We start from the raw sequence: 17,791 nt of genomic DNA on the forward strand, positions 1-17,791 counted from the left end.
ACTCAATTTATAAAAAAGGATATTGTGGAATAATAATCCTTACATACACATGCTATAATTATAAACAAAATCACTCTATATATATATATTTGAAAAATAAATCACTCTATATACCATTCTAAAATAATAAAAAAAGATGTTTCTGTTATAAGAAAATGGAAAGGAGGGTTGTCTCGCAAAAAGGAAAAGAAAGAAAAAGAGGTCATACGTAGACGGGCCACAAATCAGAAACGAAAGGATGGACGGCCCATTGAAAAGGCCATAGCAGCACAGCCCAACAGCCTATCTCAGAAAGCAAAGAAAACCATAGCCCAATCCACAGGTTTTATCCGCTTCCCGACTTCCACTCCTCTCCCGGCTCCCGAGGCGGGAAACCACGAGGGGGGGGGGGGTTTCCGGATTCGCCGCCGCTCGGCCGCGTTTTGGTTCCCCTTCCTCGCCGGCTCGCCGCCGGTCACCGCCGCCATGGGAATCAAGGTAACCATCCTCCAGAGGTTCGGTGGTTCACCGCCCCAATTCGGCCTTCGGGCTCTCGGTGTAACAGCTTCTCCCTGTTCGTGGCGCGCTATAGGGCTTGACGAAGCTGCTGGCGGAGCACGCGCCGAGGGCCGCGGTGCAGCGGAGGGTGGAGGACTACCGCGGCCGCGTCATTTCCGTCGACGCCAGCCTCAGCATCTATCAGTTCCTCGTGAGTCGTCGCGCGCGCCCCCTGTATTTATTCGCCCCCTTCGCTTCAGTTTCCTCGCGACTCGTCGTCGCGTTTGGGTACAGCGCTACTCGCTACGGATTTATAGCAGTCCGATTGGATTTCTCCAATGATGTGACTTGGGGAGTTTTTCCGGTTTCGAGTGCGAATGTGCGATAGTACGGGCGATTTCTGTGGATGTTGCTGTTGTGGACTTGTGGGTAGCACAATGTGTTGGGAAATTTCATGTACTGTGTCGATTCATTGGGGTTATGTGAGAGCACGATGGCACAATATCCAAAAAGTTTTTGAGAGCGGCTACGTTCTGGTGCATTTGGCATCTGCTGCATATTTTGAATGCTCTTCAATTTCAGAGGCTAATACCGTTGCCAGAATTTCAATTTACAAAACTACTGCTCACTTTTGTTCTCTTGAAATCCCAATGCTATTAGCATGCGCATGCATTTGTGTATCTAACTTTTATTGGGTCAATTTACCACCATGGGTTTCTCTAGTTTTCATGCGACTCGCATCAAATGTGTTGTCAATTTCTGCAGATTGTGGTTGGAAGGAAAGGGACAGAGCTTCTGACCAATGAGTCTGGTGAAGTCACGAGGCAAGAAATATCGCTTGTCCCGCCTACGGTCTGGTCATTATCAGTTCAACTTATTTGACATTTTTATCTTTGTAAATTGTGTAGTCATCTGCATGGTATGTTGAACAGGACAGTAAGAATGCTAGAAGCAGGGATAAAGCCTGTGTAAGCTTCATGCATTCCTGTGGTCCTTGTCAATTCTTTGCAGCTAGCGTACTTTTTCTGACTCTGCTGAGATTTATGCTAGTTTTGTTTTTGATGGTGAGCCACCTGAAATGAAGAAAAAGGAGATTGCAAAAAGGTATGCAACAATTTTTTCTTTGCTTATTTTCACTCATCACTTTTAAATCTCGACACATGCTTTTCCAATCGAGATTGGGGTGGAAGGTGTGGTTGGGCACCCCATTTTGGGTGCCTATTTCTTAATGAAAAAACCATCTCGTTCCTCCTTGGTTGGATCTTGTTTTTACAGGCTTTTGCAATGTTCGCTATTATGTAGGTCCTTAAAGAGGGATGATGCTACAAACGATCTTAATAGAGCTATTGAGGTCAGTTGCTCCTCAACATAGTTCTAGGGCTTTCTTGCTGTCTATGCTTATCTTTCTCATTGTTTTTGCTGGATTTCTGAAGTGGCACTTGCATTACAGATTGGGGATGAGGATTTAGTTGAAAAATTTAGCAAAAGAACTGTCAAGGTAATGATTCTCCTGTTTTAGGAAATACACAATAAAGAATTTTTGTTTGAAGAGTGTCCTTGAATTTATATAAGATGAAACAGCCTTCTAGTCTCGCATCGATATGTCATTTGAGTTTCTTCAAGAAAGCAGTTTGAGGAGTGCTCGACTGCTCGTAAGTATTTTTATTAAATTGTGGAGTGGTTCTGAGCATGTACTGTAATTTATGCCTTCCCTTTCCAGGTCACAAAAAAACACAATGATGATTGTAAGAGGCTGTTAAGATTGATGGGTGTCCCTGTAGTTGAGGTACCATTATTACTTTTGTCCAGCTGCTGGTTAAGTTTGTTTTTCTTGCTTTTCTGCACAGACCAACTACAGATTAACATGTTCTTCCAGTGCCACGGAGGGTCAGTAGAATATCAAGAATCTCTTGAACTTAAAAAAATGCACTAGTCTAACTTATAGATGATTTAGCTTGAAAATAAGATGTATGCTTGGTATTGATCTAAGCTTATTTTTCTGTTAAGGTTGGCCTTTAACTAGAACAATTTTTTTCTCGAACGCGCAGGAGAACTGCGTGTTGTTGTATTAATAGATTAAAAGAACGGTCCAAATACAATGCCGAATCCACGGCTTGGTTTAGCTGATACACATTGCACATGTGAATATCTTTGGCAATCAGTAGCTGCCCCCATGCGATATAGATGTTATCACTACAGAGAAAAACTCATATTTGGTTGTCTTATGGGGCGCGGTTCTTCTGTCTGGGCTACATGCTGTACTATGATTTGATGGCAGTAATGCAAAGCGTGTTACCTGGCCTTTGTGATGTACTTTTATAGGTAATGTATATTTAAGATTTGCCGACCACTTCTGCAGGCACCAGGTGAGGCTGAAGCACAGTGTGCAGCTCTTTGTGAAAATCATCAGGTATACCTAGTCAATAACTTTACGAAATCCTGTATTTTAGCATAATTGAATTCTGAGCTGTGAGTGCCAGGTCTATGCTGTAGCTTCAGAGGACATGGACTCTCTGACTTTTGGTGCTCGAAGGTTTCTTCGTCACTTAACTGACCTTGGTTATAAGAAATCTCCTGTGACAGAATTTGAAGTGTCAAAGGTAGCTTCACACATATTTCTTTATGTTCTTTTATTCTTTTGAGTATCTTGGTGATTCTTTACGATTTTCCAGGTTTTGGAGGAACTTGGACTCACAATGGATCAGTTCATTGACTTGTGTATCCTTAGTGGATGTGATTACTGTGAGAATATTAAAGGTGTTTTACCCCATTTAATGTTTTCATACAGTATGTATTAGATTAAGCCCATAGTATGATTCAAGAGTTCAAGCTTCACTGAAGAGATTGTACTACTATGAAAATTTTACAGTTGGTTCCCTTGATTAGTTGCTCTAGTTGCTTATCAGCTCTGTCCAAAATTAGCAGCAAAAACTTATCCGAAAAAGTGCAGCAGAAACTGTGGAAGTCAAATGCCCTAGGTTTTAGGTTCAGTTATCTTTTCGGTATTTTCCTTCTGTTGAATGGATCCTGAATTGATGTCACTTGAAGCTCTGTTTCAGAGTACTTTTGCTCTAGGCTGGATAGTTTGGTGCCGTATGTAATCTACAATCTCGAGTGATCTTCAAACCGACAACATTCATGACAACTCATTAACTGTCATATTCTTCTCTTCATAGGTATTGGGGGACAAAGAGCCCTGAAACTCATTCGACAACATGGTTGCATAGAAGAAGTTGTGCTAAATCTTAAACAGACGAGGTATGTTTTGATGAAATAGTCATTGTCTTACGTATGCAGTCATGTGCTTGCTCAAATCCTCTCTGCTGAATGTATTTGCCAGAAGAGTACACGTTTTCTGAACTCCATGAAACGACGTGTGTAATGGGATGTTACACATGCCTTCTATGTGTGCCTTGGGAGTGTTAATGGGGTTGCAGATTATTTGGATTTTTTTTGTAATTCACAATTTTTCAAATAATACTAACCTGAGAAGAAATCCAATTTTTATTATGTTGCTGTGTTATACCCTGCACACCTGGTGTTTTTCAAATTACACCACGGACAACATGTCCCCTGTTGCCTCTATGACCATACCACCCACTCTGTGCTCTACAGTCTACACAGCTTCTCATGCCATGCTGCACTCTCCTTTTAGTTCACCATGCTGTTTATGCTATGTGCTTCTGCCATTCTTATGTCACCATTCTTTCTTGTGCTGCTATCTCTAGTCAGTGGCGGAGGACGACCGAAAATTTAGGTGTGGCGATGTATTTATAAACTATAGTCATATATTGCACGGAAATAAAAGTTCACAACAAGAACATCGTTCATAAGTACCTTAAATGAAGAATAATATGTAGAGTACTCGTCAAATCAACAATTGGACCAAAACAAGCTGTGAAACAATGAGAAAACATCAATTAGTAGTGAAACATTAGAGTAAAAATATTAAATATAATACGAGATATACAATTAGAGTATAGAGTTATACCGATAAATTTATTAGTTGCGTCTAGGATACTTCGGCAATTTCATATTCCTATCTTTCTTCTTTTGAAATGCATTTTTGATGTAGTGCACACAAGTATTTAAACGAAAAGAATTGCAGTGCAAGAAATATTCATATTCATGTAACAACAAATTACGACTAAGCCAATCGCGAGTTCCACATCCACGGAAAATTAGAAAGATTTGGCAATAATAATAGTGGCAGTTTGCTTGACTTGCAATTACAACATAGTTTAACGCATGCTCTTCTCATCTAGTAACCGCACCCGTATGACAATTGGGGGGATTGCAAATGTGTAAATACGGGCCAGCTAAGATGGGAAACCCTTGTCATAAAAGCTCCTGCTTCAGCTGAATTAGAAGTTCATTACACCAAACACTAAGAATTCATGATTTAAAGCATACCCCAACTTCAGGATCTGCGATGTTCAAATCGTCACATAGCGTCCTCGCAAATTCCTCAGGGTCACTATCAAGGTTGCCAATATCCTGACCACCAAAAATGCAGGTGAATTATAGCAAATCTTCTGGACATGAGGGCTCCTAGAATCTACAAATACACACATACATACCCAAAAGAACTTGTCTCTTATTACAGTGTTGTTCACTCGGAGGTCAATCTGCAGATTCAACATTCATAAGCTGTCACTTGAATATTTGAACTCCATTCATGTGAGTATAAAAATACAAGAGGCCCAGAAACAGTCTGCTGATGTGCAGCAATTAGACATAGAAAAGCTAACCAAACCTTGAGAGGCACAATCTTCTCCTTGATCTGCATCTCCTGCCCCTCGTAGGAGCGGAACTCCGCAAGTTGCCCCTGCGCGGCCCGTGCGCCTGTCGGCGGTCGGCCAGTGGCCCTGTGCCTGCGCCTGTCGATGTCGGCCCTGCGGCCTGCGCGGCTGTGCGCCTGGGGGCGCAAGGCGGGCTGCGCCTGTCGGCGGCCGGTCGGCCTGTGCCTGCGCCGCTGCGCTGCGCGGCTGTGCGCCTGGGGAAGCAAGGCGACTGCGGCCTGCGGCTGTGCCTGCTCGCGCCCTGCGCGGCCGAGCGCTGGGGGGCGCAAGCGGCTGCCGGTGGGACTCGGGAGCACGGCCGGCGGGCGGCGGCTAGGGTTCGGTTTCGGGGGCGGCGGCCACGGGCGAATCTAGGAGCGACGGCTTTGGGGGTGACGGCCACGGGCGCCTGCTTCCTTCCTCTAATCCTCTTGCCTTGTTGGGCTGTTGGGCTGTGCTGAAATACAGGGTATAAAAAATTTTGTTAGGCACGGATGAAATTTAAGGTATGGCAGAGGCGGGGCGGCGGCGACGCGAAGGAGACTGCGGGGCGGCAGCGCGGAGGCGGGGCGGAGGAGGCTGCGGGGCGGCGGCTGCGGCGCGGAGGGCGGAGGTGGCTGGCAGCGCGGAGGCGGGGCGGCTGCGGCACGGAGGGCGGAGGTGGCTGGCGGCGCGGAGGCGGCCTTGGGGCGGGCGGTGGGCGGAATGCAGCGCGAGGAGGAGAAAAAAAAATTTGGACTCCGACTTTAGGTATGGCGCGCACCATAGTGCGCCATAACAGGTGCTCCGCCCCTGTCTCTAGTATTACCGACAGGTTTGGCTACTGCTGTTGGGATGCCGCTCTTGCACCCACCTTCTGGTGTTTCTGCTGCATCTATTTATAGACACTTCACAGACCAATGAAGACGAAATGCGTCTTCAGTAGCATGGTGCAACTATGGAGAAAGTCTGCAGTTTGAAACAGCCATAGCTGCTAAGTCCTTAAGTGGTTGCAGATTTTATTTATGTCTGAGAATTGTTTGATTTTCAGTCTGACCAGTCCTTGATGACTGCCTGAAGTGCTCCACTATATCTTAAAGAAATTATGTCAAGGATTCATGATTGTATGCTCAGCTATTAATTTGTTATTATTTTTTAGCTTCTTTGGTACATTGTTTATACATAAGAAATGAAAAAAAAAATGCATGTAGGAGGGACTCATGAGTTTGTTCTGCTCGCATGGTTTTCCTTATTTATCATTATTACCTTAATGATCTTGAAATGCTGGATCTGACTGCATGTTCTTTTCTCTTCTGTAGATTCAATGTTCCAGAAGACTGGCCTTATCAGGAAGTTCGGACATTGTTTAAAGAACCTAATGTTTGTACAGGAATTCCAGATTTCATGTGGACCTCACCTGACTCACAGGTTTTCATTGATAGACCACACTACACTGCTCCTATTGTTTCACAAGCTAAGAGTGCTTTTCTTTCTGTGTTCAGGGCCTTATGGATTTCTTGTCAACTGAAAACAGTTTCAGTCCTGATAGGGTAGCAAAGGCATGTGCTATTATTCTTTATTTCACTCCTAAATTCATGTTTAATTTTCCTAACACCAAATGATCGATTCCATGGAATTCATTAGGTGGTAGAAAAGATTACAGTTGCAAGGGATAAATATTCCCCAGGAAGGTGAGCTGCAATCTGCCTGTTATTTCATGGAGAATCATCCATGCACATCTGATATGCTATTTTTCTGTTCGAGACAGATTGAAGCTTTTGACACCAGTTGCTAGCTTACCGGGATCTCATACTGAGAAGGTGCAGATCTTAAACAACTTCAATTTAATCTTCATCATTTGTTCGTCTTTCCTTTGCCGTAGCCACAGATTCACATTGGTATGGCACAAGGACATGATGTGCATATCATTGTGTAACTTTGATTTACCAGAGTTCACTTAATACATACTGTGGCACTATGCATAGCTGTTGTCTCTTAAAAAGTATATGCCCTTGCAATAGACAATTTATATTTCGATCGAGTATCTTCAATGTTTTTTACTGAGCTAAGGGCCTGTTTGGAACAGAGGAATCGAAAACTGAGGAAAGGAAAAAAAAAAAACGCAGGAAAGGAATATGAAAGAAGTATGAAAACAGAGGATTGGAAAAATGTAGGAAAAAAATAGAAGGTGCTTGGAACACAGGAATAGAAAACTAAGAAGGACAAAGAAAATATTACTTTGCTTTCTATAAAAGCCGGGTGAACCCTTTCTCGAGAAAAAAAAGAGAAAATATTACCACCTTAGATTTGTACTTAAAGATATGCCATGTGTATGTTTAAGATTGACTGAGATTCTTATATGTGGGATCTTGATTCATGGACTCAATCTATCTATGTTCAGCACACAGTCACACACCATCGTTCTTATCCTTTGCTAGCTTATCTCTCCACTTCTCGGTTGTCCTCATCCTGTAGCTCACTCCCAAGGCTCCAGCAATATCCATGGTGTCATTCCTGTAGAGAGATAGCGAGAGGGGGAAACACCACACACCCATTGTGGAGGGGGTGACCTTTCATATATATAGCCGAGACGGCTTGATTTACAAGTAAGAGTCAAGTAGACTTAGAGTACAAGTCAAATAGACTTAGAGTACAAGACAAGTCAGCTATACATATCTCTAATACCCGCCCGCAGTCTGAGCGGGAGGATCCCGGACGCAAAGACTGGACCTAAATTCAGTAAATAACTGTACAGGCAAGCCTTTGGTCATAATATCCGCGAACTGGTGAGACGACGGAACGCGTAGCACACGAACCTGTCCCAAAGCCACCTGGTCGCGGACGAAGTGAATATCGATCTCTATATGCTTCGTGCGCCGATGATGTACTGGATTGCTGTCATGTATACAGCACTGACATTATCACAGTAAACAATCGTCGCCGAAGATAGGGGCGTATGAAGCTCCTGAAGAAGCTGCCGAAGCCAGCAGGTCTCAGCCACAGCGTGCGCCACAGCACGATACTCGGCCTCCGCACTCGAACGAGAGACAGTAGTCTGTCGTTTGGAGGACCAAGACACCAGGTTGTCGACGAGGAAGACACAGTAGCCCGAAGTAGATCGCCGGGAGTCTGGACAGCCTGCCCAGTCTGCATCTGAGTATGCAGTGAGGGAGGAAACTGGACCAGCACCGATGTGCAAGCCAGTAGACAGCGTACCCTTCACATATCGCAAGATCCGCTTGAGCAACGCCAGATGAGGCTCCCGTGGATCGTGCATGAAGAGGCACACCTGCTGAACAGCGTAGGCGAGGTCGGGGCGCGTTAGTGTCAAGTACTGAAGGGCACCAGCCAGACTCCGATACTGGGTGACGTCGGCTACCGGAGCTCCATCTGTGGCCGACAGCTTGGCACGAGTGTCCACTGGTGTCGACGTGGAGTGACACTCGGCCATGCCGGCGCGCTGGAGGAGATCCACCGCATACTGTCGCTGAGACAGAAAGAGGCCATCCGACGAGCGTGTGACCGAAATCCCGAGGAAGTGATGGAGATCCCCGAGATCGGTCATGGCGAATTCGGAGTGGAGTAGCCCTGTGAGTCGGCGAAGAAGATCCGTCGAGGACGCCGTCAAGATGATGTCGTCGACATAGAGCAGCAAGTAAGCAGTGACAGCACCCTCTTTGTAAACAAAGAGAGACGTATCCGTAGCCGTGGCTGCGAAGCCAAGGCCACGAATGTATGTGGCGAAACGCTGGTACCACGCCCGAGGTGCCTGCTTGAGCCCATATAAGGACTTCTGCAAAAAACAGACATGATCAGGTGCAGTGGGGTCGACGAAGCCGGGCGGCTGCTGGCAGTAGACCGTCTCGTCCAGATGACCATGAAGAAAAGCGTTCTTCACGTCCAGCTGGTGTATAGGCCAAGCGCGAGAAGCGGCGATGCTGAGGACGACCCGAATAGTGGCCGGTTTGACAACTGGACTGAACGTCTCGTCGTAGTCGATGCCGTACTGCTGTGAGAACCCGCGAATGACCCATCTTGCTTTATGGCGAGCAAGAGAGCCGTCGGAGTTGTACTTGTGCTTGAAGATCCATTTGCCGGAGACTACGTTGGCACCAGGTGGTTGAGGAACTAGGCGCCAGGTGCCATTGTCAATCAGCGCCTTGTACTCGTCCTCCATCGCGGCACGCCAATTAGGATCGGTGAGGGCACTCCGGTAGTTAGCCGGAAGTGGAGAGGCGTGGACGGCAGAGTACGTCAGACGATCAGCAGGCCCTGGAAGAGAGCCAGTCTGCGCCCTCGTCACAACACGACGATGTGGATCCGGGGGCGGGCGCGGAACAACCACCCGGGGTGAGGACTGGAGAGCCCGCGCCTGAGGGATCGGGGACGGCGAGGTAGTCGTGGACGATCGTCGAGGCGGCAGCGGACCGTTGATGTGCGCTGGAGGCGGGCGACGATGGTAGACGAAATGGAACTCGCGTCCCGTAGGGGGCGGCTGGGGCGCAGCCGCGGTCGGAGCAGGAGCCGGTGAATGACCGGCGGCCAGGGCCGGCGTAGGAGCGGGCGAAGGGGCCGGTCTAGGGACCGGCGGAGGCCCGCCAATGGCTGCCGCAGTCGGGAGAACAGGACCGCGCCAGAGAATGGCGGGGTCATCCTCCAGGGAGTCGACCAGATCCCGCCCAGCAACAGGAGCCTGGGAGGGCTCGCTGGTCGCAGGAGGCGAGGGAGAGACGTGACGACGATCCTGCAGGAGAAAATCAAGAGCCTCCGCAGACGACTTTGTAGCCGAAAACGGAAAATTAGTCTCATCAAAAATCACATGACGGGAGACGATCACGCGTCTGGTCGAGAGATCGAGGCAGCGGTAGCCCTTTTGGGAGGAGGGATAACCGATGAACACGCAAGCAGAAGAGCGTGGAGCCAGTTTGTGAGGTGTCGTGGCACTAAGGTTTGGGTAGCACAGGCAGCCAAAAACTCGAAGAGAGGAATAGTCTGGCATAGAGCGATGCAGGAGATGATGTAGTATACCGTTACTGATGGATGAGGAGGGCCGCCTGTTGAGCAGGAAAACGGCGGTCGCCAGTGCCTCCATCCAATAGGCGGGAGGCATAGAAGCATGAAACAAGAGGGTGCGCACCATGTTGTTGAGTGTGCGCAATATCCGTTCAGCCTTGCCGTTCTGTGCGGAGGTATAGGGGCACGAGGTGCGAAGCAAGACACCGCGACTAGCAAGGAAGGTAGAAGTGGCGTTGTTGATGAACTCGGTGCCGTTGTCCGCCTGAAAGCACTTGACAGACAAGCTGAACTGGGTATGAGCATAAGCAACAAACTCAACAATATGCCTGTGGACCTCAGATTTATGCCGAAGAGGAAAAACCCAACAGTAATGTGTGAAATCATCAACCATCACAAGATAGTACTTAAAACCTGAGATGCTAAGCACCGGTGATGTCCAGACATCACAATGAACGAGTTCAAAGGGGGCAGAAGTGCTAGATGATGAACTAGTAAAGGGCAGACACGTGTGTTTGCCGAGCTGGCAAGCATGACAAAGACCACGTGCTGCATTATTACATGAAATAGCTGAAATTTTATTAAGTTCACTAATGGCGGCTGGTGCAGGATGACCAAGACGTGAGTGCCACAGCGAGGACGAAGCAGAGGCGACGTGACAGGCGGCTGCGGAGGAGCTGGCGTGGGCGGGTGGAATGGTGTAGAGATCCCCGCCACTATTGCAGCAAAGAATCACGGTCTTGGTCTTCAGATCCTTAATAGAGAAGCCAAAAGCGTCAAACTCAACGGAACAGTTATTATCGCGAGTAAGCTGTCGAACGGATAACAGGTTACGAACAAGATGCGGAGCGATAAGAACATCATTGAGTTGAAAAAGATAATCAGCTATAGGAATACTGGAAGTGCCACGACAAGAAATTGGTATGGAATTTCCATTGCCGACTGTGATGAAGGACGGCGAATGGGAAAGACGGGATAGAAGTATACCGTCGTTGGAGGACATATGAGATGTCGCTCCAGTGTCGAGAACCCAAGGGCTGTTGGGCTGCACCGCCATCTGGTTGAGGGCGGCGATGAGACCCGCCTGGTCCCATGCGCCCATCATGGAAGGGCCTGGTGCAGGGTAGCTGGCGGGCGCTGGCGTAGGAGTTGACACCTGCGGTGGCACGAAGGCGGTGTGAGCTTGAGGGAAGTGCGCCATGGGAGGGCGCCACTGTTGCTGTGGGCCCCAGGCCCACGGGTTGAAGCAGACCCATGGGCCGGCGGGCTGGGGTCCGCCGCGCGCTCCTCCTTGGGAACCCTGGCCCGTCTGCTGTTGCTGCTGCTTGCGGCCGCCGCCGCCGCCACCACCATTGCTGCTGCCGCCGTTGCCCTTGCCCTTGCCTTTGCCGCCACCGCGGGGCTGCGAAGCAGGCGAGGACGTCGAGCGGCAGGACGTAGAGGTGCCGGCTGCCGTTGTGGAGGCAGTAAGGGCAGTGTTGGAGGCGACCTTGTTGTCGTTGGCGAGGCGAAGTTCCTTCAGGCGAAGCATGTTCACTGCCTCGGTGAAGGTCGATAGTGGCCTCGTGTTGGCGATGATGTCGGCGGTGTTGGCGAGGCGTGGGTTGATGCCGTTCAGCAGGTTGAGCACCAGTTGGCGATCCAGGATGGGGTGGCCGACGTCGCGAAGAGCGTCGGCAGTCTGCTTCAGCTGCGAGGCGTAAGCCTCGATGGGAAGGTCGCCCTGAGACAAGGAGGCGAACTCCTGGTTTAGGATGACGGCGTGCGGCTCCTGGTTCGCCTGGAACAGATCACAGATGGCCGTGTAGAGAGCACGGGCGGTCTGATTTGGCGCCATGGCGAGGTCAAGAACCCCATCGGAGACGGAGCCGTACATCCAGCTGCGCACACAAGCGTCCGGCTGATTCCAGGTGGGATCAGTCGGACGGGACGTGATGGTGCCGTCGATGTGTCCTAGAAGGCCGAACTTGCCGCACATGGCGGTGAAGAAGGCGTTCCACTTGTTGTAGTTTGGCAGCCGGAGGTCGAGCTCGATGGGGACGTGGGTCTTGACGTTGACGGAGGCGTACGGGTTGATGAAGACCGGGAGGACGGAGTCGGAGGAGCCGGGCGTCGTGCCGATGCCGGAGCTAGGGCTTGACGCCGACGAGGTGGACGAATCCGTCGACATGGCGCCGGATCAGATTGATCGGCGCTGGGGCGGCGCGGCCAGGGAAGCGGCGCGGCGTAGGGGCAGCGCGGCCAGGGGGCGGCGCGACCTAGGGCGACGCGGCCAGGGAGGCGGCGCGGCCGGGTGGGGTGGTGGCCGTGCGGGCCGGGCGGCGGCGCACGGGAATTAGGGCAGCGGAGGGGTTGGGAGCCAGGGAATTAGGGCCCGGACTCTTGATACCATGTAGAGAGATAGCGAGAGGGGGAAACACCACACACCCATTGTGGGGGGTGACCTTTCATATATATAGCCGAGACGGCTTGATGTACAAGTAAGAGTCAAGTAGACTTAGAGTACAAGACAAGTCAGCTATACATATCTCTAAATCCCTGTCGAAGTAATAGAGAGCGACTACAGCTAGGAAGGCATGAGGCCTGGGAGCAAGCCATGACAGCCGGATGCTCTCGAGACCAGCGTGGGCTGAGACACCATGGCAGCCCGGCTGGCATGGGAAGCATGTGGCTACGAACACCGCCGGGGCAGATGACCGGAAGATGGCAGCTTGCTCATTGGCTCTTCTGGCTTTCCGCATCACACACACGACTCTGTTCTCTCTTGGACGTGCCAGCACACCTCAGGCTTCCACCAAAACTTTGGCCCAGAGTGGAAGTAAAAATTCCTGCGTTTTGTTGAGCAAAGGAAACCTTTCCATAGGAATGGGGAGTTCCATTCCTTTGTTCCAAACAGCATATGACGTCAGCAAAACACAGGTTCACCAATCCTTTGAAATTCCTTTCGAAATACTTCATTCCAAACAGGCCCTAAATTTTGAATTTCGAGAGAGTTCTCCAGTAGAACACACATCTAATCTCTCTTCCATCCCATATTTCATGCTGCTGGGTAGGCACCTTGACACCTTGTGTGGTGTGGCCTAGTTGAGCTACTGCATTATTGCTTGTGTTCTCTAACGCTCGCTGTGATTTGAATGTTTTTAGTCTGTTTTGTAAAATTCTGAAAACCGAGAAAGGATGCAACACTGATCCATTTCTAACTCATTCATATTCAACTGAATAACAGGAACCCACATGCATACTAGGCTCTCCAGGACAAGGTCTGAAGATCAGGTCTGCCCCACAAGTGTGCAATAGTTCACGCTCTGGCCTCAGATATGCTAGCTCAAAACCATTTATGCTGGGCATCCAATCAGGATTCCATGGAAGACCTTATGCTTTCTCTTCCCTCTAAATATCTAGCTGCTCTGGTTTACAAGAGCTGATTGGTCGAAGCTGTAACTGCAGTTCATGAAGAATGGATGCTCACTTAAAATATGTTAATCGCATGGTACTTGTAATCTTTCCTTTTGTACTGTAACATAGCTAGTGAACTGCTGCAGTTCATCTTCTCACATCTAATGCTGATTGCCGCTACACCACTTGACCTTTCCTTGCTGGCCTTCAAGGATTTGATCACCCTTTGGTTATATCCTGAGATATTGGTAAAGGTGTTTCTTTCAGCCCATGGTGAGAGGAGAAACATGGAAAAGTTGCTTGACTTTAAAGTGATTGGCTGATTGCTTTGTATGAATTGTGCAATTATTTCATTATCCAAACTTATTCAACTGTAAATTATTAATTTTTATGATCCGTAGAGGTTCTACAGTAGTATGAACTGCTCATAATATCCAAGGAGTTGAAAAGTACCCGCTCTACAAGAAGACTGGAACATTCCCATGACGTTGGTTGTTCCAATTGAGTTATCATTGGACTGCACAAACTATGCAAAATGAATGTGCTAACTTGGATTCATGGAAGTATCCAATTTGTCATACCTTTGTATTATTCTTATTCTCTCCCATCCTCTGACTTTCAACAGAGGCTGCTAGATAAACAACATGACTTGGTATGGCATCAAGTACTTCCAAGTGGACCTATTCCTCAATGTAGGAGAGAATAATAGATTGTATGTAGGAGAGAATAATAGATTGTATTCCTCCAAACTCTAGAAGAGTGGGATATATAGATCCTATACATGGGCCTCTAGATGAGCCTTTATACATGGGCACACATATACACCAACACCCCCCCCCCCCCGCGCAGTCTGAACTACCGGCGCAACGGTGTTCAAGACTGAACAACAAGAAAGCCAACACCCCTCGCAGTCTGAACTACCGGCGCAGCGGTGTTCAAGACTGGACAAGAAGAGAGTATAAATAGAGTACAAAGGACAAATACCCTCCCGCAGCCACAACTAGCCACCGGGCACCGGCTACGTTGAGGCTGGAGCGAAACTCCGAGAAGGTCGAGGAGGGCAGTCCCTTGGTGAAGATGTCACCAAACTGGGAGGTAGTCGGGACATGGAGTACCCGAACATCGCCGATGGCGACTCTATCGCGCACAAGTGTAGGTCGATCTCCACATGCTTCGTCCGCTGATGTTGGACGGGGTTGGTGGAGAGATACACGGCGCTGACGTTGTCGCAGTAGACGAGCGTGCTCTTGGCGAGAGGGATGTGGAGCTCCGCCAAGAGCTGTCGTAGCCAGGACGTCTCCGCCACGCCGTTAGCGACAGCCTGGTACTCCGCCTTAGCACTGGAGCGGGAGACAATCGGCTGCCGCTTGGACGACCAGGAGATCAGGTTGCCGCCCAGGAAGACGGCGTAGCCGGAAGTGAAGCGACGAGTGTCCGGGTAGCCAGCCCAGTCAGCGTCGGTGTAGACCACCAGCTCAGCAGAGGACGAACGGTGAAGCACCAGGCCGAGGTCCACAGTGCCACGGACGTAGCGGAGGAGATGCTTTAGTGCAGCAAGGTGTGACTCCCGGGGATCATGCATATGGAGACAGACCTGCTGAACAGCGTAGGTGAGGTCCGGCCTGGTGAATGTGAGGTACTGCAAAGCGACAACTAGACTCCGGTAGGTAGTAAGATCAGTCACCGGATCACCCAGATCAGTAGACAGCTTCGCCTGAGTGTCGACAGGAGTGGAGCAGGACTTGCAATCAGTCATACCAGCCCGCTCCAGAATATCGAGTGCGTACTGCCACTGGTGAAGGAGAAGACCAGACGGGCGAGGATCAACAGTGACGCCCAAGAAGTGGTGGAGTTGACCCAGATCCTTCATAGCAAACTCCTGCTGCAGAGAGGAGATGACACTCTGAAGCAACTGCTGACTGGAGGCTGTGAGCACAATGTCATCGACATAGAGTAGCAAATATGCAGTCTCATTCCCACGGCGGTAGATGAAGAGAGACGTGTCAGACTTGGCTTCGGTAAATCTCAATGTCAGCAAGAACGTGGCGAATCGAGAGTACCAAGCCCGAGGAGCCTGCTTCAGACCATAGAGAGACTTGTTGAGTCGGCAGATCATATCCGGACGACTCGAGTCCACAAATCCCGCTGGCTGAGAGCAGTAGACAGTCTCTGACAAAGTGCCGTGAAGAAATGCATTCTTCACGTCCAGCTGGTGCACAGGCCAGGAGCGCGAAGCGCAAGCGAGAGGACCGTGCGCACAGTAGCAAGCTTCACCACTGGGCTGAAGGTCTCATCATAGTTTACACCAGGTCGCTGAGTGAACCTCCGGAGAACCCAGTGGGCCTTGTAGCGCTCCAGTGTGCCATCAGCCCGACGCTTATGCGTCCAGATCCACTTGCCAGCCACCACGTTGCAATCAGACGGACGCGGCACGAGGTCCCACGTTTGGTTGGCAAGAAGAGCCGCGTACTCATCTTCCATCGCGCGTCGCCAGTGAGGATCCGCCACGGCGTCGCGGACAGAGGAGGGTACCGGAGAGACCTGCGGCTCTCCCTTGGTGGCGGGGAGAGTCGCGGCCTGAGACGCCATCCGCCGAGTCACCATGGGATGGATATGCCGCGGATTCCGATGGATGACTGGCGGGTGGTACACCACCGGCTCGTCTTGAGAGCGAGTCGGCGGAGGCGGCGGCTGCGACGGCTCCGGTGTAGGAGGCGGCGTCTCTAGTGTAGGCGCCGCAGGAGCCTCCGGAGCCAGAGGCGGCGCCGAACGACGCCGGTACACCTGCACCGGCTAAGCGTACCGCGCAGGTGCAGGGGAAGGCACCGGAGCCGCGCGTGGCGCAGCAGGGGACGCCGGGTACGCGTGCGACACGACCGGAGATCCGGGGGCCGCGCGTGGCGCGACCTCGGGCACCGGGGCCGCGCGTGGCACAGCAGGGATTACCGGAAGCGGCGCCGGTGTGCCGGGAAAACCTGCAGAGAAAGGACAGATAGGAAAAGGTGGCTGAACCACTGGGTCAGTCGGAAACAGAGACTCCAGCTCGGGGTCAGGAGAAGGTGTAGAGGAGGTGGAGTAGGGGAAATCCGACTCGTCAAACACGTGTCGGGAGATCAGGACGCGGCGAGAGGTGAGGTCAAAGCATTGGTACCCCTTGTGGTCAGGGGAGTAACCAAGGAACACACAACGAGTCGAGTGGGGCGCCAGCTTGTGAGGAGCAGTGGCGGAGGTGTTAGGATAACACGCACACCCGACGACCCGAAGGTGGTCGTAGCGAGGAGGGGTACCGAAAAGAGCGTGGTGTGGAGTGGGAGCAGGAGAAGCAGTGGACGGAAGGCGGTTAAGCAAGTAGGTGGCGGTGTGGAGGCTCTCAGCCTAGAAGCGTGAGGGCAGAGAGGCCTGGATCAGAAGGGTGCGCACGACGTCGTTCGTCGTGCGAATCATCCACTCAGCCTTGCCATTCTGGGGAGAGGTATATGGACAAGACATACGCAGCTGAATACCCCGAGAGAGGAAGAAAGAACGGGAGGTGGAGTTGTCGAACTCACGCCCGTTGTCACACTGGACGGCCTTAATGGTGAGGCCGAACTGAGTGGACACCCAGACGAAGAAGTGGAGGAGGGTGGGAAAGGTCTCAGACTTGGCGCGCAAAGGAAAAGTCCAAGAGTAGTGCGAGAAATCATCGACCACCACCAGATAGTACTTATAGCCAGAAAGACTGAGAATAGGAGAGGTCCACAAGTCACAGTGAACAAGATCAAAGGCATGCGTCGCATGCGAAGAAGAAGAAGAAAAAGGGAGCCGAATATGACGACCGAGCTGGCACGCATGGCAGAGGGGCTCAGCAGGAGCCATAGTACCAGGAACATCGGTACTACGAATGAGCTGAGCCAGGACGTCGCGGCCAGGGTGACCAAGACGGCAGTGCCAGGTGGTGGAAGACGGCGTCGCGGCAAAAGCGGCAGACCAAGACGGCCAGGGCGAAGAAGAAGGCGAGAGTGGTGCAGCGGAAGAAGGAAGGCGAAGGGTGTAAAGGGGCTCCATGCTATCACACCGGAGTAGCGGACGGTGGGATGCCGAATCCTTTACAGTGAGGCCAGAAGAGTCAAACTCGATGGAACAAGAATTTTCAGCTGTAAACTGAC

At 50.4% G+C, this 17,791-nt stretch overlaps 1 protein-coding gene and 1 long non-coding RNA gene across 2 annotated transcripts; one reads left to right on the forward strand and one right to left on the reverse strand.

Moving 5' to 3' along the window:
- The first annotated feature begins 336 nt into the window (after positions 1-336).
- LOC120691431 (flap endonuclease 1-B-like) lies at positions 337-14,024 on the forward strand. The gene is made up of 17 exons (XM_039974500.1): positions 337-477; positions 572-688; positions 1,243-1,301; positions 1,386-1,445; positions 1,528-1,581; positions 1,780-1,828; positions 1,928-1,975; positions 2,198-2,263; positions 2,837-2,887; positions 2,958-3,077; positions 3,150-3,234; positions 3,654-3,735; positions 6,557-6,665; positions 6,740-6,796; positions 6,882-6,928; positions 7,006-7,057; positions 13,477-14,024. Exons 1-17 carry the CDS (start codon positions 466-468, stop codon positions 13,642-13,644), a joined length of 1,236 nt encoding a protein of 411 aa, XP_039830434.1. The 5' UTR covers positions 337-465; the 3' UTR covers positions 13,645-14,024.
- LOC120691433 lies at positions 4,314-5,398 on the reverse strand. The gene is made up of 4 exons (XR_005682223.1): positions 5,234-5,398; positions 5,058-5,105; positions 4,891-4,974; positions 4,314-4,372 (listed from the first exon to the last, which is right to left on the reverse strand). It is a non-coding gene; the product is annotated as an uncharacterized LOC120691433 (long non-coding RNA).
- Positions 14,025-17,791: the final 3,767 nt, after the last annotated feature.

This window comes from Panicum virgatum, chromosome 9N, assembly GCF_016808335.1.
Source record: "Panicum virgatum strain AP13 chromosome 9N, P.virgatum_v5, whole genome shotgun sequence".
Lineage (NCBI taxonomy): Eukaryota > Viridiplantae > Streptophyta > Magnoliopsida > Poales > Poaceae > Panicum > Panicum virgatum.

Excerpts from the sequence above, each read along its gene's own strand:
- LOC120691431 (XM_039974500.1), top strand. Across the intron at positions 689-1,242 it reads TCAGCATCTATCAGTTCCTC|ATTGTGGTTGGAAGGAAAGG; the intron begins GTGAGTCGTCGC and ends CAATTTCTGCAG. Across the intron at positions 3,235-3,653 it reads TTACTGTGAGAATATTAAAG|GTATTGGGGGACAAAGAGCC; the intron begins GTGTTTTACCCC and ends TTCTCTTCATAG.